This window comes from Lissotriton vulgaris, chromosome 8 (assembly GCF_964263255.1).
Source record: "Lissotriton vulgaris chromosome 8, aLisVul1.2, whole genome shotgun sequence".
Taxonomy (NCBI): Eukaryota; Metazoa; Chordata; class Amphibia; order Caudata; family Salamandridae; genus Lissotriton; species Lissotriton vulgaris.
The window spans coordinates 187,846,614-187,870,082 of record NC_141696.1 but is presented as its reverse complement, the minus strand read 5'-3'; the positions used below and the strand labels follow the sequence as shown (position 1 = coordinate 187,870,082).

Below are 23,469 nucleotides of genomic sequence, written 5' to 3'. Positions count from 1 at the left end.
TGTAATTAAAACCCGGTGAAGAGAGTTCCAAAGGGGGTTGCCAGCGAGATTGAGGAGGATATAATTGACCAAACAACAGCCCAGGCACATGAACAAATTCAAGTACAGTCACACAGCAAAACCACTGACATGCAAGGTGCATGGGAATAGCTACTGAGTAAGTGGAAACAGTTAAGAAGCTCAGTAAAGCCAGAGATCCTTCTTTTGAACCATTGAAGTGCCTAACCTAGGACTGTGCAAACCAAGGCGCTGCAGCATTGTGTGATCAACAGGGAGACAAATGCCCTCGTAGCGACTGTCTAAGAACCAGCTCCTTAATGTTGCCCGACTATACCCTTCTCAGTGTACCAGTAAGTGTTACAGCTCGTGGGAGAGCGAGCATAGAGGGTGCTGGGATTCGACAGCCCTATTACACGCGACACTCATCAAAACACCAAGGTGAGAAACCAATCCAATCTGTGGCTGTCGACAACAATTTTTGTTTAGAATGAAGACCTTACCCTCCCTTAAGTAGCTTGCTTGATCACTGGGTCCCGCTTCACAATCAAACCATATTTTTGGCATGGGCAACTACTCATTCGAAAAAAGAACAAAAAAAAAAAAGACAGGCGGAGCTTTTGGAATGCTTTTTTTTGTAGAATAGTGTCAGTATGTGAACGAGGGGTGTGGTACAGGTGAGCATGCACTATATGTTCTATATGCCCGAGACATGCAACTGAAATATCTTGGCTTAGGTACTCCATGGGAATTAACAGCATAGTGTTTGCAATGGTGTCATTTAGCTAATGAAATGCTAAGGTGACATTTTTAAAATTGGGATGACAACTTGAAAGGTCAGAACAAGAATAAAAGAACAGCACAGTACCATACGCTTTGGGAATAATAATACAAACATGACCAGACATTTCCTCAAATATAGCTATACTGAGGTTATTTATTTGGACTCTAAATTCCAAAAGGAACAGAAATGGATCTTTAGATTATTAAGTCATGTCTCAGGACTGGATGACATCCTGTGGAGGAGTTCATCGTAAGCAAAGGAATCTATCAGCATTTGTACAGCGCACACCGTCAACCCTAGGGACATCTGGGTGCTGAAGGTAGCGTGTCTCTTAAGAGCCAGGTCTTGAGCTTTTTTCTGAAGTCGGTCAGGGATGGTGCTGTTCGGAGGTGGACAGGTAGGTTGTTCCAGGTATTGGCAGTGATGTAGGAAAATGAGTGTGCCCCACTGTGGCTGCAGTAAATGTAGTGTGTGTGTGTGTACACGAGTGAGGCGGAGCGCAGGTGTCTTGCGGGTAGATGGAATTTCAGTCGATGAGTAATGTATGATGGTCCTTTGGTGTATAGAGCTTTGTAGGCCTCTGGCATCTCTTCCGGATGGGGAGCCAGTGGAGGTTTCTGAGGTGGGAGGTGATGTGGGTCCATTTGTGGAGGTCCAGGATCAGTCTGGCTGTGGTGATCTGTAAGGCCTGGAGTATTCCGAGGAGTTGGGTGGAGATTCCTGCATACAGCGTGTTGCCGTACTCGTGGCAGCTGGTGACTAGGGCATGCATGACAAGGAGATCTGGTACTGGGGGAGAGTATCTGAAACGTTTTAGCCATCCGTCCATCATCTCCTTGTGTTTGCTTTGTTCGCTCTAATTTGGCAGGGTATGCCCAGACCTGGGTCCCTTGTTCACTTGGCCACTGGATTCAAGCTGGCCTGGCTGATGATGGGGGCTAACCCGAAAGCAGGCCCAGGAGGTTTGTTTCCGGTCCTGGCTTGGCAGTTTAGACTGAACTGTTCCCACGCAGCACAGGGTCAAGACTGATTTGCATAGATCTGGTTCTGAACCGGAGTGGCGAAGTGAGCTAAAGAAAGACGATAGACTCAACCCAGATCAGTGACTGGGGGTGAGTGTCTGAAAAGTTTCAAAGCTCCATCCATCATCTCTTTGCTGTAGAGGATGATAGGCAAGTCATTGACAAAGCTAGTTTGAGGATTTGGTGTAGGCCCAGCAAGTGATTAGGGAACTGCTGATAGCCCAGATGAAGAGGATACTGTTAAATTGTCAATGATCAACACAAATTCTATGATACAGCCATAAACTGTACTTTTGCAGGCAACAGTGGTTTCTTAAGTGCCACAGAATCTTAGGCTTAACAATGGGCACGGCCAATTTTCTAATAAGGAAGCTTGTGCCTGTGTTACCCTTTTTTCCTTCCCCAGCTTTTTCTGAGGATTTGCTTTACTTTTTTCTTTTTTTTATGTATTGTCACAAGAACAATAGACACAGAACTAGGATCAAAAGCCTCTTTTTTGGGGAAAAAAAGCAGGTGGCTTTTAAAACAAGTAAGGCTTTTCTAAAACCTACAGGTTGATTTCACACATTTGAGGCTTACAAGGCCAGAGGCAGTAAATACAAACCTGAAGTAGACCGAACTCCAATATTAAAAAGTCCGTGAATTTGATTAAGTCAGTTATACCATCATGAAGTAGGAGTTATTTTCCTTTGAGTAAAGCAATAACCTATAACTGCTCTCTGTATTCAAAGAAAACACTTACATTTGAGATCAGGAAATAAAGTGAAACGGCACATACACTTCACAACGAAAAGCATTCTTAGTTAAAGAAAACTGCTTGCAACCTTTGAACAAATAGAGTTCTCCAGCAGATTTCCACCACACAATGTGCAGTTAAAAATCGGAAGCAGGAGGCCTCAGGAAATATTGGACTTCTCAGCTCAAACATCACTGGCTGAAGTTCAGGTCACAATAATAAGGTGGATAAACGATGTATGCTCCAGAAAAGCCTGTGAAAATCAGAGTACAGACAGATCACACTCCAAATGTTAGAGTAACATCAAAGTACTCTGACTGCAAAGGCACTTTTCAAATACACAAAATGCATAATATGATTACTTACAATATTAGTTATTAATTGGCTTACAGATTTGAGCAACCAGTTTAACTTACAGTTAAGCCGTAGTACCACCTTCGGTGTGTTATCTTTCTGCTAAAATCTTTTTCAGTTCGGTTTTGACGGTAGTGCCAATCCAAATGGTCTGCATATACATCGGTCTGTTTTGCAGTAAACCTCATTCCACAGGAATAACATTGAATACCTGTATACAGCCGGTTTATAATACTGTCATATCGCCTATTTAAAGAAGTAAGAATGTTAGTATTGACAAAAGGATGGCAGAAAAATAATACTGCTAACTAATGCCATGAATTTCCTCTCGCAACCACAGTTTCTACTTAACCAATCAGAACTATAAATACTAGCCTCAACTGCTCTAACAAACTAGCTTACATTAAATTATATACAAAGCGAACATTGTAACTTAGAAACACTCACTTACAGGGACATTTGTCATTTTCTGTGGAAAACCAATAAATAAATAAAAATCACAAAAACAGATGAGAACAAGAAGTTACTTCCCTTCGGTAACACTTTTTCTAGTGGATACAGAATCTGCCTGTGGATTCCTCACCTTTTGAATTACCCAGCGCTCCTCAGAAATTATTTTCTTAGTTCTCCCACGTCAAGGAGAACGTCACAATAGCACTGCTCCAATCGAGACTTCATATGACGTCACCAGAGCCATAAGAAGACCTCGTAGGCGTGCCGACATCAGTTCTGCCCCTTTTTTCCATGCCCTCAAGGCGAACGGGCAGACCGACAGCATAACACAAGTATACAAAATACATACACACACACACACACACACACACACACACACACACACACACACACACACACACACACACACACACACACACCTACCCCCTTAAAAACCAAAGCATTTCCTAGCAATTAACTGTAGGGAATATAAATGACAAACGAAAAATAACAATGTCAAAGAGTCAGAAGTTTTTCTGTATAAACAGGTGGACAACGGGGAGGCGGTGGGTCAGTGAGGAAGCCACAGGCAGATACTGTATCCACCAGAAAAAAGGATCAAAGAGAAGTAACTTGCTCTTCTGATGGATACATCTGCCTGTGGACTCCTCACCTTTTGAATTGAATCCCAAGCGGTTCCTCTCCCGGAGGAGGATGTCCAACCACCTATACCAAAAAATCTTGCAGCACAGAGTGTACAAAAGGGCCGTCCCTCCTAACTTCCGACTCCAAGCAGTAATGCTTCGCAAGAGTGTGGAGGAAGGCCCAAGTTTCCGCCCTGCAAATGTCTCCAACAGGAACACCTCAAGCCAAAGCATAAGACGACTTAGATCTCGTGGGATGAGCTCTAACACCTTCAGGCGGCTCCTTCTTGGCCACGGTGTAGCAAATCTTGATGCACAAGATGATCCACCTGGACAAGTTCGCTTGTGGACAGCTTTACCCTTCATCCTTCCAACATAGCCCACAAACAGCTGGTCATCCAGTCTTAGGTCCCTGGTTCTGTCCAGGTAGAAGCGGACAGCCCTCCTAGTGTCCATATGGTGAAGTCTCTCCTATTCTTTGGAAGGGTGAGGGGGAGGATAGAAGGTAGGTAAGATAGTAGACTGCCCTCGATGGAAAGGAGTGACCACCTTAGACAGAAAAGCAGCCCTGGTCCTGAGAAACATCTTTGCATGAATGGTTAAAAACGGAGGTTTGGAACTAAGAGCCTGAAGTTCACTTACCCTCCTGGGTAAACTAGACAATACTTTCAAGAAAGTTTGAAGTCTCAACAGACAACTAGGAAGGGGCTCAAAAGGAGACCCCATCAGGAAAGTAAGCAATAAGGAATATGCTACTTACCAGTATGCATCTGTTCTTGGCATGTAGGGCTGCTGACATTCATATCTGTGCATAGATCGCCGCCTAGTGTTGGGTCCGGATGATTGCACCTTGTTGTCCTGGAAGAGTCTTCGAAGTATCACGAGATAGGTGACTCCTCCCCTGGACTACAGTGCGCATGGGCATCTTCTCCATCCTCAGATTGTTTTTCGCCATTGTGGCAGAGATGGAGATAGTAGAGTAAGAGATGTCCATGCAAAAGATAATGCTGCAGCTGCGACAGGCACCGGGGAGGAGGGTGGGTGATATGAATGTCAGCAGCCCTACATGCCAAGAACAGATGCATACTGGTAAGTAGCATATTCCGTTCGAGGCATGTGGGCTGCTGAATTCATATCTGTGCATAGACTATATAGCAGTATCTCCTCTAGCGGTGGTAACCTGTGCCAGCTGCAGCAGTTTGAAAGAGTTTTGAGGACAGCCTGGCCTACAGCAGCTTGCTGCTTTGCTTGCACGTCTACACAGTAGTGTTTTGTGAAAGTGTGTATGGTAGTCCATGTGGCTGCTCTACATATGTCTTCAAGAGGAATATTTCTCAGGAAAGCTATGGATGACCCTATTTTTCACGTAGAGTGTGCTCTTGGGGGGACAGTTCAAGTGAGTTTAGCTTTTTGATAACATATTTGAATGCATTTAACTATCCATCCGGCTATTCCGGACTTTGATATGAGATTTCCTTTATGTTGTGGAGAAAAAGCAACAAATAATTGCTTTGTCTTTCTAAATGATTTTGTACTGTCCACATAGTAAATCAGAGCTCTCTTTACATCCAGTGTGTAGGGCTCTTTCAGCAACTGACTGGGATTTTGGAAGAACACTGGCAGTTCTATTGATTGATTAATATGGAAATTGGATATGACCTTTGGCATAAACTTAGGGTTTGTTCTAAGAACTACTCTGTTAGCATGTACTTGCATGAAGGGTTCCTTAATTGTTAGTGCTTGTAACTCGCTAACCTGCCTGAGTGAGGTAATGGCAATCAAGAATGCCACCTTCCACGTTAGAACTTGCAGTTCGCATGAGTGTAGAGGTTCGAAAGGAGGTCCCATAAGTCTGGTAAGTACTACATTTAAGTTCCAGACTGGGGAAGGTGGGTGTCTTGGAGGAATCACCCTTTTACGACCCTCCATAAAAGCCTTGATTGCTGGTACTATAAACAGTGAAAGGTGTTGCCTGTTTTGAAGGTATGCCGCTATAGCAGCGAGGTGTAGTCGTATCGAAGAGTATGCTAGGTTGCATCTTTGAAGATTCAGTAGGTAACATATAATGTTCTGTGTAGAAGCATGCAATGGGTTGATTTCGTTATTGTTGCAGTAAATAACAAATCTCTTCCATTTAGCTGCATAGCACGCTCTAGTAGTTGGTCGTCTTGCCTCCTTAATTATGTTCATGCAGTCTGGAGGCAAGTTCAGGTATCCAAATTCTAAGACTTCAGGAGCCAGATCGCTAGGTTCATCTGATTGGGATCTGGGTGTCTGATTTCTCCATGGTTCTGAGTTAGAAGATGGGGTGCGAGGCGTAGCCTTTGATGAGGAACTACTGAAAGTTCCAGGAACGTTGTGAACCATGGCGGTCTCGCCCATGTGGGAGCAACTAGGATCAGTGTGAGTGACTGTTGCCGCAGTTTGCGTGCCACCAGCGGAATCAGTGGTACTGGGGGAAAAGCGTACGCAAATCTGCCTGACCAGTTCATCCATATCGCATTGCCCTGTGACAACGGATGTGGGAACCTGGCGGCAAAGTACTGGCATTTTGAATTTTCGCTTGTGGCAAACAGGTCTATCTCTGGGTGCCCCCACTGGCTGAAGAATGGCTGGAGAACTTGGGGGTGAATCTCCCATTCGTGATGTTGCTGGCTGTGTCTGCTGAGCAGGTCCGCTATTGGATTGTCTTTCCCTGGGAGGTGTTCTGCCAGGAGAAAGAAGTCTTTTGGGATTGCCCACTTCCATATGCTCTGTGCCAAGTGGGACAGCTGTGGAGAGTGTCCCTCCCTGTTTCTGGCTATAGTACACTGCTGTCATGTTGTCCGTCCGGATCAACACAGTCTTGCTGTACAAGTATTTTGGAATGCTTTTAGGGCTAAGAATATTGGTAGCAACTCTAGTTGGCTGATATGCAGTTTCTTTTGTTTGATTGTCCAGAGCCCTTGTACTGTGTAGTGAAGGAGGTGGGCTCCCCAGCCTGTCAGTGATGCGTCCGCTGTTAGAACTAGTTGTGGAACTTGCTCTTGGAACAGTCGCCCCTTGGAAAGGTTTTGTGGGTTCCACCACTGCAAAGAGTTGTGAGCGCGACTGTCTACCAACACTAGGTCTTTTAGTTGTCCTTGAGCTTGGTTCCACTGCCGTGCTAGGCATTCTTGCAATGTAAGCATTTGAAGTCTGGCATGGGGGACAATGAATATGCACAAGGCCATCATGCCTATGAGCTGCATGAAGACTCAAGCTGGCAAAGAGTGTTGTGGCAGGAATTTGCGAATGAGCATTAGCATGCTGGCTATCCTCCCTGAGTTTGGGTATGCCTTTGCTACTGAGGTATCTATAGTAGCTCCCAGATATTGTTGTATGTGGGACGGTTGTAGATGCAATTTTGGATAGTTTATTGAAAAACCTAGGCTGTGCAGCAGCTGAAGTGTTTGAGACTTGTCTCTTGCACACTGTGCGTACGATTTTGCTTGTATTAGCCAATCGTCTAGGTACTGGAACACGTGGATGTGTTGCCTCCTGAGATGTGCAGCTACTGTCGCTAAGCATTTTGTAAACACTCTTGGAGCCGTGGTTACTCCGAAGGGTAGAACCTTGAATTGGTAGTGTTGACCTTCTATTGTGAACCTGAGATATTTTCTGTGAGCTGGACGGATGGGTATGTGAAAAAACGCATCCTTGAGGTCCAATGTTGCTAGGAAGTCTCCTTGCTATAGCAGCAGGAGCACTTGCTGTAGTGTGATCATATGGAAGTGCTCCGACAGAATGTATTGATTCAGGGGTCTGAGGTTAAATATTGGTCTGAGGGAACCGTCCTTCTTGGGAAAAAGGAAGTATAGGAAGTATACTCATGTCCCTTGGTATTGAAAAGGGACTGGCTCTATGGCCCCCTTTTCCAGCATGCATTTCACCTCTTGTTGTAGTAGGGTGATATGTTCTTTGGACTTAAGACGGTGTCTGGGTGGTATGTTTGGTAGAGTAGAAGTGAGTTCTAGGCAATAACCATACTGGATAATTTGTCTCACCCACCTGTCCATGGTAATTGCGTTTCTAGACAGGTAGGAACTGTTGGAGTCTGCCTCCGACCGGTGTAGGGTGGTCCGGAGGTAGTGTTTTGTGGCAATGGAGGCTCTAGTGTTATTGCCTCCACGCCCTCTTCCCTTGTTATTGTTGCCTCTAAAACCTCCTCTGGTGGAGTTCTTAATAAAGGAACCTTGGGTGTTGCCTTGGTATGTGGATGATGACTGAATTTTTGCCCCGTGTAGCTGCTCTGTATGAGGAGCGTCGAAAGGAACCTCTGTGTTTTTGAAACTGCAATGCCCCCATTGATTTTGCATTTTCTGTATCCTTTTTCATTTTGTCTAAAATGGTGTTAACTGCCGTGCCAAAAAGGAAGTCTTGATTGACTGGTTGGTTAAGAATGGTGGACTGCACCTCCTTCTTAAAGCCCGAAATACGCAGCCATGCGTGTTGTCGTAGTAAAACACTAGTGTTTATGGACCTGGCTGCAGTGTCAGCTGCGTCAAGCGCACATTTGATGGAGGCGTTTGTAATAAATTTTCCCTCCTGTATGAGGTCATTGGCTTGGGCTTTGAAAGGCTCAGGCAGGTGTTGCATTAAGGCTTCAAGTTGGTCATAGTGTGCTCTATCATAACGAGCTAGTAGAGCTTGTGTATCCGCAATTCTCCATGAATTGGAGGCCTGTGATGCTACCCTTTTACCCGAGGCCTCTAGTATTTTGGACTCTTTGTCAGAGGAGGAGCCTCTCCAGTTGTCTGTGAGTTGGCCCTCTTGCGTGCCAACCAGTGAGTCTAATGGCAACTGACCTCTGAAATAGGTAGGGTCTGTAGGGGCTGCCCTATATTTCTTTTCAATCCTGGAATTGATTACGCGTGCCCTGGCTGTATCTTTAAATATATCAGGCGCGTGTTTTAATACCCCCTTTAGCATAGGAAGGGTTCTGACATTTTTCTCAGAGGTAGGGAATGTGTCAAATAGAAAGTCTTCTTCTATAGGGTCATTGTGCATATCTATGTTGTGGTACTGCGCTGCCCTATCAATTAGCTGGTTGAAGACAATGGTGTTGTCAGTAGGTGACGGCTTTGTTGGGTAGGAGGAGACGTCACGGATGGGATGTGTGTCATATGGATCAGTTGGCTCTGCCCATGGTTCATTTTGAGGGTTAGGATCCTCTGGGTAGTTATAATCATATTGAGGATCTTCCCCTGTGTCGCCCTCATTGTCCCCAGACTGAGAAGGAGAGTAAGGAGCAAAAGGCGTAGTAGGCATAGTAGGATAGAAAGGGATGAAGGGTCTAGAGGGAGAAGTCCCAAAGTCCTCCTTCTTTAGAGGAATGGGGGAATGAGAGCCGGTGTCCAATGGTCTCTTCTTTCTGTGTAGTATTGTGACTACCAGTCTCAGGGTTTATATATATTTTTGCCTGGTCGTCCGATGGATCTGGATGGAAGAGTTCTTCTTCCACTGTCCGTAGCTGTGTCTAACTTCTTTGGCTTAGTCTGTTGTGGATCGACTATTGCCTCTGGGTTGATAACCTCTCTTGGTTCGACGACTTTCGGTGCCTTATTGATTTCTCTCGGTTCGGACCCCTTGTTCGGGTCGACGAGTGATTGCGGATCGACCGGGTATTTAGGGTCGACACACTTCTTGTGCTCGACAGGCTTTTTCGGTTGACTGTCTTTTGTCGAGTCGATGGCTTAATTTGGATCGGTCTTTTTGGAGCACTTGTCTTTGGTTCGGTAGCCTTCTCCGGCTGGACCACAGGCTTTGGCATGGCGCCCTTTGGTTCAGCGACCTTCTTTGGCTCGACGGCCTTCTTCGGTTCAGAGCCTTTTGGCTCGACGCCCTTCGGGTCGACAACCTTTTTGGGTTCTAGAACCTTCTTAGGGAGAATGTTACTCGGCCCTGGGGTCTCTGAAGGCTTAGTCTTTAGTTTCGGAGCCGAGCCGGACGGCGGGGCTGCGGAATGTTTCTTTGGATCTTGGCTAAGGCCTTTAGGCGATGCCTCGACCGGTGCCTTCAGTAACGGGGTAATCGGTGTCTGGGGCAGTGTACTCCCAATTTGCCCCGGTGGGATCTCTTCATCCGAGTCCGATTGGTCCTCGACGGTGACTATCTCTAGGTCCGAATCTGCCGCTTCTGGAAGTTCTTGGTCATCATCGAAGATGTTGTCTGGTTCCGGAGCCTGTCGCTGCATCTCTTGCCTAGCGGCCCGTCGATTCCGGATGGTTTTCTTCGAACGGAATTGGGCACAGGCTGGGCAGGTTTCTTCCCTATGGTCTGGTGATAGGCACTTGTTGCATACTGAGTGTTTGTCAGTATGCGGGAACTTGGAGTGGCATGGAGGGCACCTTTTGAACGGGCTCCTTTCCATCGACAGCAGGTCCATGTGGCGTCGAAAAGGCCCAACGGCCAGCGTCGAGGACCGGTCCAAGATGGAAAGTTCGATCGAGTCAATAAGTACCGAGCGAGAACAATACCGTCGAAGTCGAAGGCCTTTTGGCCTTTAGAAAAGTTTAGTTTCGATTCCGAAGTTGGAGTATAGGAATAACATCCAAACCCAATGGCGGAAAAAAACAATCTGAGGATGGAGAAGATGCCCATGCGCACTGTAGTCCAGGGGAGGAGTCACCTATCTTGTGATACTTCGAAGACTCTTCCAGGACAACAAGGTGCAATCATCCGTACCCAACACTAGGCGGCGATCTATGCACAGATATGAATTCAGCAGCCCACATGCCTCGAACATTCAAATCCCACTGAGTCACAATGAAGGTAGCGGGAGGAAACCTATTTATGAGGCCCTTAATGAACCTCATTACAATGGGGGACTTAAATAAAGAAGGCTGGTCCGGCATGCCGACAAGTAACCCTTTAACGTAGCCACAGCACAACCTTGCTGAGCCAAGGAAAGAGAAAAGCGAAGTACATCAGATAAACCGGCCTTCAAAGGATCGATGGACCTCACTCTACACCATTTCACAAACTTAGACCATCTAGAGGAATAAATAGATTTGGTGGAGTGTCTCCTGGATGATAAAAGAACATCGACCTCATCCTATGGGAGAGGATGCAATCAAAAAGAATCTCTTGAGCTGTCTTCTGTGCAATCCTGCATAGACACTAAAGAGAAAATTAAAGACAATAATGCAGCCTATACCTGCAAGGCCACACTGTCCAGTACTTCAACTAGAAATGCAAAGGATATTCCACCAATATCACATTTAACACAGTCTGCTAAGTTTCACCCATAGAGAAACTTCCACTTCACAAAATCCTTGGAATGATAGAGAGGAAGGGATGGACAGACAAGCCCCCATAGGCTGCCATTATATGTCTGGAAAAGGCTACCAGAGACCCTTGGTATCCCATGATGCACAGCAAACTCCTTTTACTTTCAGTTCTTTTTGAAGGTGTATAAAGCAAGGCCTGTAGCATACATTACAATACCATTTTCTCCACCAGGGAGGAGGGCGGGCGCCTATGACTATAACAGAGATACCCCTACTACAGAACTGGAGTTACAGGTAAGAAACGAATATGCTACTTACCAGTATGCATCTGTTCTTGGCATGTAGGGCTGCTGACATTCATATCTGTGCATAGATCGCCGCCTAGTGTTAGGTCCGGATGATCGCACATTGTTGTCCTGGAAAAGTCTTCGAAGTATCACGAGATAGGTGGCTCCTCCCTTGGACTACAGTGCGCATGGGCATCGACTCCATCCCCAGATTGTTTTTAGCCATTGCGGCAAAGATTGAGTTTAACACCGTGAGTGATGACCATGCTAAGAGTAAATTGGAGTGCTGCAGCCGCTACAGGCGCCAGGGAGGAGGGCGGGCGATATGAATGTCAGCAACCCTACATGCCAAGAACAGATGCATACTGGTAAGTAGCATATTCGGTTCGAGGCATGTGGGCTGCTGAATTCATATCTGTGCATAGAATACATAGCAGTCCCTCCATTAGCGGCGGCCGCCTGTGCCAGCTGCAGCAGTCTGAAAAAGTGTTTTTAGAACAGCCTGCCCTACAGCTGCCTGCTGTTTGGAGTGCACACCTACACAGTAGTGTTTTGTAAATGTGTGTGTGGTAGATCATGTGGCTGCTCTACATATGTCTTCTAAAGGAATATTTCCAAGGAAAGCCATGGAGGCCCCCAACTTTCGGGTGGAGTGGGCACGTGGGGGGACCGTTAAAGTGCGCTTGGCTTTTTCATAGCAGATTTGAATGCACTTCACGATCCACCTGGCTATACCTGCTTTGGAAATGGGGTTGCCTTTGTGTAGTGGCGAAAAGGCAACAAACAGTTGTTTAGTTTTCCGAAAATCCTTGGTCCTATCAATGTAGTGCATTAAAGCCCTCTTGACGTCTAGTGTGTGGAGCATCCTCTCCGCCACTGACTCAGGATTTTGGAAGAACACAGGCAGTTCAATAGTCTGATTGATATGGAACTGTGAAACTACCTTAGGAAGAAATTTAGGGTCAGTGCGAAGCACCACCCTGTTGGAATGAATTTGTATAAATGGCTCTTGGATAGTTAGTGCTTGGAGCTCACTAACGCGTCTCAGTGATGTAATCGCTATCAGGAAAGCCACTTTCCACGTCAATAACGGAATCTCGCAGGAATGTAGAGGCTCAAAAGCTGGACCCATCAGTCTGGTGAGGACCACATTTAGGTTCCATTCAGGAGCTGGCGGGGTATGGCGAGGAATGACTCGTTTGAGTCCTTCCAGAAAAGCTTTAATGGCAGGCACTCTGAAAAGGGAGAGATGCTGCCTGTTTTGTAGATAAGCTGCTAGTGCGGACAAATGTATACGAATGGAAGCATAGGCCAGATTGCATTTGTATAGATGTAACAGATAACAAATGATGTTGTGAGTAGACGCGTCTAGCGGGTTGATGTTGTGGTCTGCACAATAAATGACAAACAGCTTCCATTTTGCCGCATAGCATGCTCTGGTGGTGGGCTTCCTTGCCTCTCTTATGATATCCATACAGTCGGGTGGCAAGTTGAGGTAGCCAAATTCTAAGACCTCAGGAGCCAGATCGCCAGGTTGAGCTGTTGCGGATCTGGGTGCTGAATGTCGCCATGGCTCTGCGTCAAAAGCCTGGGTATGAGGTGCAGCCTTTGATGCGGTACCACGGAAAGTTCTAGAAACGTGGTGTACCATGGTTGGCGTGCCCACGTCGGAGCAACCAGGATGAGTGTCATCAAGTGTTGCTTCAGCTTGCGTGCCACCAGCGGTATTAGAGGCGCTGGGGGAAAAGCGTACGCAAATCTGCCTGACCAGTTCATCCATATCGCATTGCCCTGCGACTGTGGGTGTGGGAACCTGGCGGCAAAGCTTTGGCATTTGGCGTTTTCCTTTGTGGCAAACAGGTCTATCTTCGGATGACCCCACTGCTGGAAGTACGGGTGGAGTACTGATGGATGTAACTCCCACTCGTGCATTTGGTGGCTGTACATGCTGAGCAAGTCCGCCATCTGATTGTCCTTGCCTGGGAGGTGTTCCGCCATGAGGAAGATGTTCCTTTTTAATGGCCCAATTCAACATGCTCTGAGCCAGATGAGACAACTGTGGAGAGTGTGTACCTCCCTGCTTCTGAATGTAGTACATGGCCGTCATGTTGTCCGTCCGGATCAACACGACCTTGTTGCACAGATGTACTTTGAATGCTTTCATCGCAAAGAAGATAGCCATCAGCTATAGAATGTTGATGTGCATCTTTTGCTGTGTTGTCCATAGTCCCTGCACTGTGTAGTGGAGTACATGAGCTCCCCATCCCTGGAGAGATGCGTCCGTTGTCAGAATGATCTGTGGCACAGGCTCCTGGAACTGTCGTCCCCTGCAAAGGTTTTGTGGATTCCACCAATGCAGAGAGTTGTATGCACGACCGGTCACCAACACTAGGTCTCTCAACTGTCCGTGAGCCTGATTCTACTGACGTGCTAAGCACTCCTGAAGCGGACGCATATGTAGTCTCGCGTGCAAGACTACGAAGATGCAGGAGGCCATCATGCCTATCAACTGCATGAACACTCGTGCATGAAGCGAGTGTTGAGGTCTGAATTTCTGTATCAGCAATTGCATGCTGTTGATCCTCACTGAATTTGGCTGTGCTTTGGCTGCCAGAGTGTCTATTGTCGCGCCCAGATACTGCCGTATGTGGGCAAGCTGCAGGTGGGACTTTGGGTAATTCAGTGAGAATCCCAGATCGTGAAGCCGGTGAATGGTGTGGGACATGTGGGCGGCACACTGCTGGGCCGACTTTGCCTGGATAAGAGTCGTCCAGATAAGGGTAGACGTGAATGTTTCGTCTCCGTAGGCGTGCAGCCACTGTCGCCAGGCAATTTGTAAACACCCTGGGTGCCGTTGTTACTCCGAAAGGGAGGACCTTGAATTGGTAATGCTGATTTTGAATGGTGAATCAGAGGTATTTTTTGTGTGACGGGTGTAGCAGATTATATAAAAGTATGCATCCTTCAGATCCAATGTTGCGAGGAAATCTCCCTGACTGAGCAACGGTAGAACCTGCTGCAATGTTAAAGTGTTCTGATAGAATGTACTGATTGAGGGGTCTGAGGTTCAGTATGGGTCTGAGGGACCCGTCCTTTTTTGGCATCAAGAAGTACAGTGAGTATACTCCTGTGCCTCTTTCTTCCACAGGCACGAGCTAGATTTCTCCTTTTTGCAGCATGACGAGTACCTCCTGCTGCAATAAGTGCAAATGCTCTGTGGACATAGGACGGTGTCTTGGGGGGATGTTGGGTGGAGTGGATGTAAACCCCAGACAATAACCGTACTGGATAAGCTGTGTGACCCACCTGTCTGTGGTGATAGACTTCCAGACCGGCAGGAACTGTTGGGAGTCTCCCCCGACCGGTGTTGTATGGTCGGGGGCAGTGACAAGGCGTCACTGTTTGTTAGTGGCGGAAGATCTGGAGCTGTTGTTTCCACGACCTCTGCCCTTGGCGCGGTTTCCACGATAGCCACCTCTACTTTGTTTGGCGTATGTGGCTTGCGCGCCACCTTTATTGTACTGTGTTTGCTGGGACAGCTGGCCTCTGGAAACACCTATTGCTTGAGCGACGAAAAGAACCACCCCTGAACTGCTGCGACTGGAGAGCCCCCATAGACGTTGCAGTCTCAATGTCCTTCTTGATCTTCTCCAAGGTGGTGTCCACCTCTGGGCCCAATAAATGATCAGGGTTTACTGGCTGATTTAGAATGGTGGTCTGTATCTCTGGCTTGAACCCGGAGATTCTGAGCCAGGCATGCAGTCTCAACAAGACACTGGTGTTAACGGCTCTGGCCGCGGTGTCTGCTGCGTCCAGTGCACATTTGATAGAAGCATTTGATGTCCTACATTCCAAAATTGTTAATATATTTTTGTAGTTTTATATAGTGTGAACTCGCATCTGCCCCCCTCCCCCACCCTCGTCCCTTCCATGAGGGGAGAGGGATACAAATAACCCAAGGAGCTCAGCTCCCACGCCACCTCTAAACAGCCGCCAACCACCATAACTTTCCAGTCCTCTTCCATACCCATGTCCTCTGCAAAGTGAGTGCTAATGGCTTCCCATCAACAGCGCCCTGAGGCCTCTGTCGCACCTGGAGGGAGCTAGGTGGCGGGGACACCTCGTGCTGTGACGGAAGGAGAGTCTATTGTTGTTCTGCCTCTGACAATTAGCCGGCCGGAGGTGGGTCAACCCTGTAATAACAGCCGTTTAAGATGTGCACTGGCACTAGAGACCGCGATTGCCCTGGATGATTGGACTGCTTAGTCCACCCTAAAACGACCCACCAACTGGCCTCGGTAACAGGCCCATCGGCATATTTCCAATTGCCTGTCTTGCCAATCTGAGCCAGCCTGTAACCCCGCCTCAAATTAAGCACCGACGCTTGCTTCCTTGGAATAATGGGAAGGAACTTTAATTCGTGAAAAAAGGCATCTGTTCCTTGGCAGGAATGAAATAGAAGTACCAGGACTAGAGCTCACGAGAGATGGGGCACCAGAGGACAGATGCAAATAATATCTAATAACCTTTCATAATAATATGGTGAGCAGAGTCAGCCTATTAATACGAGACTGACCTTACTCCAAACCCACTCAGAGCTGCCAAGTAGCTTGTGGCAAGTGTGACCAGATGTCACTTCAACACAACGTTTCTATTCATGGGTTTTACTTTTATTTATCCTAGTTATCAGGTGTGCAAGTCCAATTACAATTGTACTACAGCTCCTAGAATGCACCGATATTTTACATCCAAACCTAGAACTGGAATAGTTGTCACGTGTGGAGTCATCTGGTCACCTTACCTATGCCCTGTGATGCATTTAGTCCGTCCTCACTGATTAGCAAACAGTGCTTTGCATGCAGGGGTGGGTAGTTTTGCTGTCTCTAAGGTTAGGCTTCTGCGTCGAGAAATAACAAGCATTTGCAGTGCAATAGGTCTTGCATTTACGAGAGTTTAAGCTATTGCTATTGTAAATAACAATGCCTTTTATTTAGGTTTTAAAAAGCAATTACAAAATAAAAAAGACATTGTCATTTACAATGGCAATAGCTCAAACTCATGTAATTGTGAGACCTATTGCATTGCAAATGCTTGTCTAAATTGGTGTTGACTCGTTTTGTATGTTTTATTGGGTTACTGAGTGGGTATGTACACATGCTTTACACATTGCCTCAGAGATAAGCTTGACTTCTCATGCCAAGCTACCAAGGGGATGAGCAGGGATTACCTTAGCTCTGTGATTCCCCTTAACCAGATTAGTGTGAGGGTCCCTACTTGGACAGGGTGCATACCGACTGCCAACTACAGACCCCATTTCTAACAAGTGTCAAGTTGATTTCTTCTCCTATTGTTTTGGTGCTGTTTAAATGCTGAACACTTGTTCCTCTGTGTAAGACTTGCTGCTCCGTGCCACAGCTACCTAGGGTTGTGCTATGGATTTTACAGACTAAATCTACAGGACCTAATTGGGTCAGTGGGTGTATAACACGGTGAAGTCGTACAACCACACCATGTAATACACCCCATTTCCTCACATTATCCACCAGAAAAAAGTGCAATAGCAGTTAAGTAACTTTTCATATTCTTCCCTTTTAGAATAGATGCCAACGCAGTGGACTCTGACAAATATGTAAAGCAGGACCGAATGGGTGCAATTCCCTTTTCATCTGACTTATCTGTCGAGGCAGCTGTGCTTTGTGAATGTATACACAGGTGCCCACATCGCGGAAAGACAAGGGTCATGGACAGCCAATCCACTTGCCAACATAGTGGTAGCAACCTAGGCCCTGGTGGAATGAGCCCTCAGTGCCCCCTGTAGGACGCTTCTTGGCCAATGTGCGGGGTAGGAAGCTGGGTTTCTGCTGCAGTAACCCCCCAACCCCTCACCCACACACTTTGTCAGACTACTGATTCACTTTGACTTGATGTGCCCAGGGTCCCTGCCAATCAGGGCCCCAGGGGCTGTGTTCTTTCCCAAAGCTGTTCCTTGTACCCCCAATTGGCTCCTCACTGACCACATGTCAGTTCCTTGTAAAAGGTACGATGGGTACAAAGTGCACTGTGCTCTGGTAAGGCCCCTAAGGGCTGCAGCACTTATCGTGTCACCCTTAGAGGCCATGTAAAACACACACACACACAGAGTTCTGGTGCAGAACAAAGTGAAGAGTGTACATGGCACACTTCTCTGTGTACCATGCCTACAACTCACTGCCTATGCATAGGTCAGCCACCCCTCTAACTAGCTGGGCGCACTATGCCACAGGTGAGGGTACAGGAGCATGAGCCCTGTACCCCTACAGTGTCCAAGTCCATTCTTAGACATAAGTGTAGTAAAGTCATAAAGAGTGCATGGTCTGGGAGTTTGTCATTACTAACGCTACAGCACCATAATGGCTTCACTGAACTCTGGGAAGCTTGGTATCAAACTTCTCAACATAATAAACCCACACTGATGCCACTATGGGATTTATTATACAATGCACTCAGAGAGGGCACCATAGAGATGCACCCTGAAAAATGACCAGCCTCTGGTGGATTCCGTGACCGGGATAAACAACTCTACTCCTCAAACTCCAGACTAACCAGAACACCGCAGCTAGACTAGTCCTCGGCATCCAACGACAACAACCTATCACCCAACACCTAGGAGAACCTCACTGGCTCCCGTCCAAAAGAGAGTGACCTTCACGCTCCTCACCCACACCTACAAGTCCCTCCACATATTGGACCTCAATACCTCAACAAAAGAATCTCCGTCTACACACCAAAGAAAAGCCTCTGATCTTGCCCTAGCCAAAATCCCACCCCCACCCATCCGCAGAGCCAGATCGGAAGGAAGATCCACATCGCAGCCAAGACCTGGAACAAACTCCCTCTCAGCATCAGACAAACCCCCACACTGCAAGCCTGATTCTTCAGATGAGACGAAGCTGCAACCCCCCCCCCACGCTCCGCCCCCCCCGCTCCGCCCCCCCCCCCCCCCCCCCCTGCAACCCTCCCCACCCCCCCCGGCACAATGGAGCAGACAAGCCGGGATGAGCAACATAACTCAAATAACTCACATTTGTTGCAGTGCTTCAGATTCCACTTTCAGAAGACGTTAATATATGCGGTGCGAAGGAAGACCTCACGGATTACCCCATTTGTCAATCCAATACAATAAAAACTACTGCATATGATTATTTAAGTGCATGCAAAACAATGTATGGAGTATGCCATAACCAACTTACTGTCTTAAGTCTTCGATGGCGAAATTAGTAAGATCTGGAATGCTTGGATCTTCACTTTGGTCATCTTCCTCTTCCTCTTCCTCCTCCTCTAACTCTTCTGAATTGGGCAGTTTTGCGGTCTCATTTAATTCTAAGAGACAAAATTTTTATAATGGCATTTATAGATTCTTCAACTAGTTATCACCATTGAGCCCGGTGAGTCATAAATCACATACTGCGTTAAAAACAACTATAAGACTAGAAACTGGGAGCTTCAATCACCTGCCATTCTGCAACTTCAGTATGCCAATTTAGCCCCCTGGGTGTTCCCAGCAACCCATTTTAAACAGAAATATGTTAATCTACAAGACACATCCAGAACATTAACAATATCAAGACTGTTTAAAATGGGCCTGTTAAACACACAAACATCATGTTAGTAAAACCAAATTGAAAAGTTAAGTTTTCTGGAAGTACAGTTCTCCGGAAATGTGCATCTTTACTTGATACACATGCTTCAATCATTAAAATAAGACTGAATTCCAGCCAAAAGAGTGAAAAGGACGATATTAAACTATGCATTAAACAGTAGTTTATGCTGCCTAGCCACCTCACTGTTTAATCTGCCATGCACTCATTTAGATGAAGAGGCTAAAAGAAAACCTACTTTAGTTCAAATTTTCATAGCAAAAGAACACATGGAATTTCAAAGAGGAAGGCGGGTGGTAGATTAACCTATATGGATGCCAACGCTGGAGGACGGTGGTTAGATGACGTTTCAACTTGAATTTTTCAGCACAAGATATTTCAAAGATTTGCAAGCTTGAAATAAGACACAAAAAAGCACAGTTAAAAGAAGGAATTAAGTAAGCTCACGTTACTGGAAGGTGGTTCTGTGAAATCCATCTCTTTCTGGGATCCTATATATTCTAACCCTTTAAACTGTAATGCCTGGCCCAGAACGCTTAAGATGGCGTATGCATGCAAGTGCTGCTCTACCAAGGACTCCCTGGAATTTGCATCACCCTAGTCTAGCTTGGCAGTCCACATTACTAAACACCCTAGAAAGGTAGGAACATAAGCTTGGGCATAGAGCCGAGACGTCGTCCACCCGGGCTTGGGCCTAGACTCATGCCAGAAGCCTGCAATGAGTAATGCACCTCTAGTGCACCTCTCGTGCAAGTAAGCTGGAAACCTTGAGTGCTGCTCCAGGTAGCAGGGTTGCGATCACAGAGGGGAGAGGCACAATGGAGCAGCCGCGTGGGGATGATAGACATCCCTCCGTTGCTAGAGCTCCTCCTTTTAAAGAAATGCCACTTGACATGGTCGAGACAGTGCTGTGCAGGGGCTACACTGCATGGCAGGCATGTGGAAAATGACGGACCTACACTAGGGCCTAGCCCGGCACGTGCAGTGAAGGTGGTGCAGACCTGGTAACAATTAGGACCCACAGTGGCAATGGATTGGAGAGTGTGGTTCCCTCCCTGCATTATGTGCTCCGGCAGTGAGAGAGTGGTTTGAGGTTTTCCAGTCTGGATTGATGCCTTGACCCATGGTGGAACCTGCTAGGGAACAGGGAGATTAACGGATGGCTATTCATGCTACATATGATCCCAGACTAGCTTCAAGGCATGGATAGACACTGGAGTGCGTGGATGTGCCAAGAACCCACCCATGGTTGCAACCCTTAGTCCTTCACTTCCACCATCTTCACCACATTCACACTGGCGGGGGGGGGGGGAAGAGACACGACGGCCCTAAGAGTTCCTGAGAACATATTTGCTGCTTAACCAGTGCTGAACTCCCCCTTCAGTTCAGAGTTGGACCAACACTTCTCACATGACTCACAGAAAGTCCAAAAGGACTCCTCGTCATGCGAATTAAGGGGTGCCACGCTCCGGGTCCTACTGCAACCTTAAAACCTAAAACATGCAGCACCTTAAACAGGCTCATATATTGAAGGAAAAATACTGCTTTGTGTCAGGTCACTGCCTCCAACGCCTGCAGGTGGCACTCTCCAAAGTCCATATTACAGAAGGCACTATATTTCTAGTAGATTTTGAGAAGACAGTTGATTCAGTTCACCAACCCATCATATTTCAACTCAAACAAAATTAATCTCTGCCCTCTCTTTCTGGGCTACCACAAACCTTACATGCCAAGCCGTTGTCCTTGGTGAAGGTAAACTAGATTCTCTCCTCTCTCTGTGATTGAGCAGGGCACATAACAAATGGTCTTCACCATTCCTATAGTCTTAGAACCTTTAGCACACTGGGTTAGACTCACTGAGCAATTCACTGGTTGCCCAGGAGGGTCTTTATTGCCACATTCATGTCAGAACCTTGAATAATGCAGTTTTGAAACAACTAGATATGTGCATATCCAGAGGCAAGAAAACGAGCCAGGATCGCAACATTGCCCCACTTTCAACACTTTAGACAAGAGCTAGACACCTGGCATCTATTACTGCTTACTATACAATGGGATGCAGTCACTGTAAGACGGGCCAGGGTGAACAGTTGGTTCGAGACCGCGATTACTGCAGTGAACGCATGGAGCGGAAGCTCAAAGAAAGAGCAAGTTTATTAAATCTCCTATAGAGTCTTCTACCCCCAGTCACTATTAACAATCACAAGAATACTGATTTTATGCTGGCATTATGGCAGGAGAAAGATTCACGAGAGGGGACCACTACAGCCAAGACACCAATGTGACATTGTACAGGGCAGGTGGCTAAGGTACTTTGAGGATCTGGAGGGATTTGGCTCTTGGGACATAATTGACCAATCCAAACTGGGAGATGTGGGGAAGGGTTGCCACATACACCTAAAAAAGAATTCTTAAGAGGTATCTAGGAGAGTCTTAATACCTCTCCAGAAGCATATAATGCACCTGGACAGAGACGCAATTTGGGATTTTGCACCTGTGCTCATATTTACAGGACTTATTTTTTTTTTTTAAACTCGACTTGAAAATTAGCATGCCTTGTTAAAGTATAGTAAATTATGTACCAACACGCAGGACGAAGGGTTCGCATCCTGGGAGATGTGTAGGACAAATGCGAACCTAGAGCACTACAGTTTGCAAACCAATTATTACAGGTAAAAAAACTTTTCATTTGCAACATGTGCTGATGCAGATCATATGCGGTACCTAGACTAAAAATCATTTGCCAATTCCCTAAATTAGGGATTAGCAAACAAAAGTGGAAGTCATGTGGAAGTGTTTTCAGTGCAGTTTGCCCATACTGCGTCATCAGGCTTGAAAATCCACTGACGAATCCATTGTGAATGTGGGACTAAAAGACCAAGTAACAGCTTTAAATAGATCAGGCAGTAGGACGTTACCCACGAATCGCATGTATACACAGGAGTAACCTCTCTGTCTTGAAAGTAACCTCCCTACCCTCCCCAACCTCCTGTGAATACATTTGCCTAGATATTATCAGTGAGGGCAAACCGATATGCTCTCTACACGGCATCTACCACCCACCTGGAGACAACTTTGCCTTCTCGCAACAAATCATGGATTTGATCACAACCAATTCAGGGCGACAACTCACACAAATATACCTTGGTGACTTCAACCTTCACTGGAACGATCAGAATGACGCAGTGGTAAATAGCCTTAAAAACTTCCTCGACGCCCTTGACCTCACCCAAATATGCAACAGTCCGACTCACGAGAAAGGCTCTATCATCGACCTTATCATCTTCAAAGAGGACTCTATCCAACTCGAATCTATCCAACCCTGTGACTGGTCAGATCACCACATTGTCACGTTCTTCATCAACGAAAAAGTTAAATTTAACCCGGCTCAATCCATCAAGCCCAAAGTCTGGAAAAGGGGCCTGAAAAAACTCAACCCAATCTCTCTACCCCCCCCCACAGCTGCAATATATTACTTCGTCCCACTGGCGTTACGGATGTCCAATCCTTGACGGATCACTACCTCAACGCGATGACCTCCATAGTTAACGAGGCTGCACCTATGCAGCTAAAAAGAGCATCCACAAAAATGTCCAATCCTTGGTACGACGGGAGTCTCAATGTCGATAGACGGGCCATGCGAATGGCAGAGCGCACTTGGAGATCAGCCCCCTCCGCACTGCACTTAAAAGCGCTGAAGAAAAAGAGAAATGCCTACTTCAGGAAAATAAAACCCTCAAAATCAGATTTCTTCAGCCGCCAGCTCCACCAAGCCAAAAATCGTCCGAGAAAGCTGTTTGAGCTAATCAGAACACAATCCAAGGAACAACCCCAACCACTCAGCACTCTTGGAGAAGCACCCTCCTGTGAAGACTTTGCTTCTTTCTTTATCCAAAAAACAGACAACAAAGAACGATCTCCCCATTGACGTAAGTCTCTACCCCAAACCCCTCTGCACAGCACCCACTGAACCTAAAAACAATGCTACATGGTCATCCTTTGCCACCTACTCGGAAGAAGAAATTGGTAGACTACTCAGCACTGTGAAACCAGCCAACCACCTCTCGGACCCCCTTCCTGCCAACGCTGTCAAAGACCTTACCTCGTCGCTCCTCCCACTCTGGACTAAAATTATCAACAGCTCACTTCAACAAGGGACCATCCCCGACTCCCTCAAAGTTGGACAAGTCACACCGCTACTAAAGAAACCTACAGCCGACCCCTCTGAATTAAATAATTACCGTCCCATTACCAATATTCCGACTCTTGCCAAATTGCTGGAAAAATGCGCACAAACTCAATTGACTAGACACATTAATCAGTTTG

General features: G+C 46.6%; 1 protein-coding gene across 1 annotated transcript in view; it reads right to left on the bottom strand.

Annotated features, from left to right (window-relative positions):
* PCF11 (PCF11 cleavage and polyadenylation factor subunit) overlaps positions 1–23,469 on the bottom strand; it is a 297,241-nt gene that overhangs the window by 134,233 nt on the left and 139,539 nt on the right. The window contains exons 11-12 of the mRNA XM_086933915.1: positions 18,736–18,865; positions 2,956–3,139 (exon numbers count right to left, since the gene is read on the bottom strand). Of these exons, the coding sequence (XP_086790041.1) occupies positions 2,956–3,139; positions 18,736–18,865 (314 nt within the window). The remainder of the gene's footprint in view (positions 1–2,955; positions 3,140–18,735; positions 18,866–23,469) is intronic.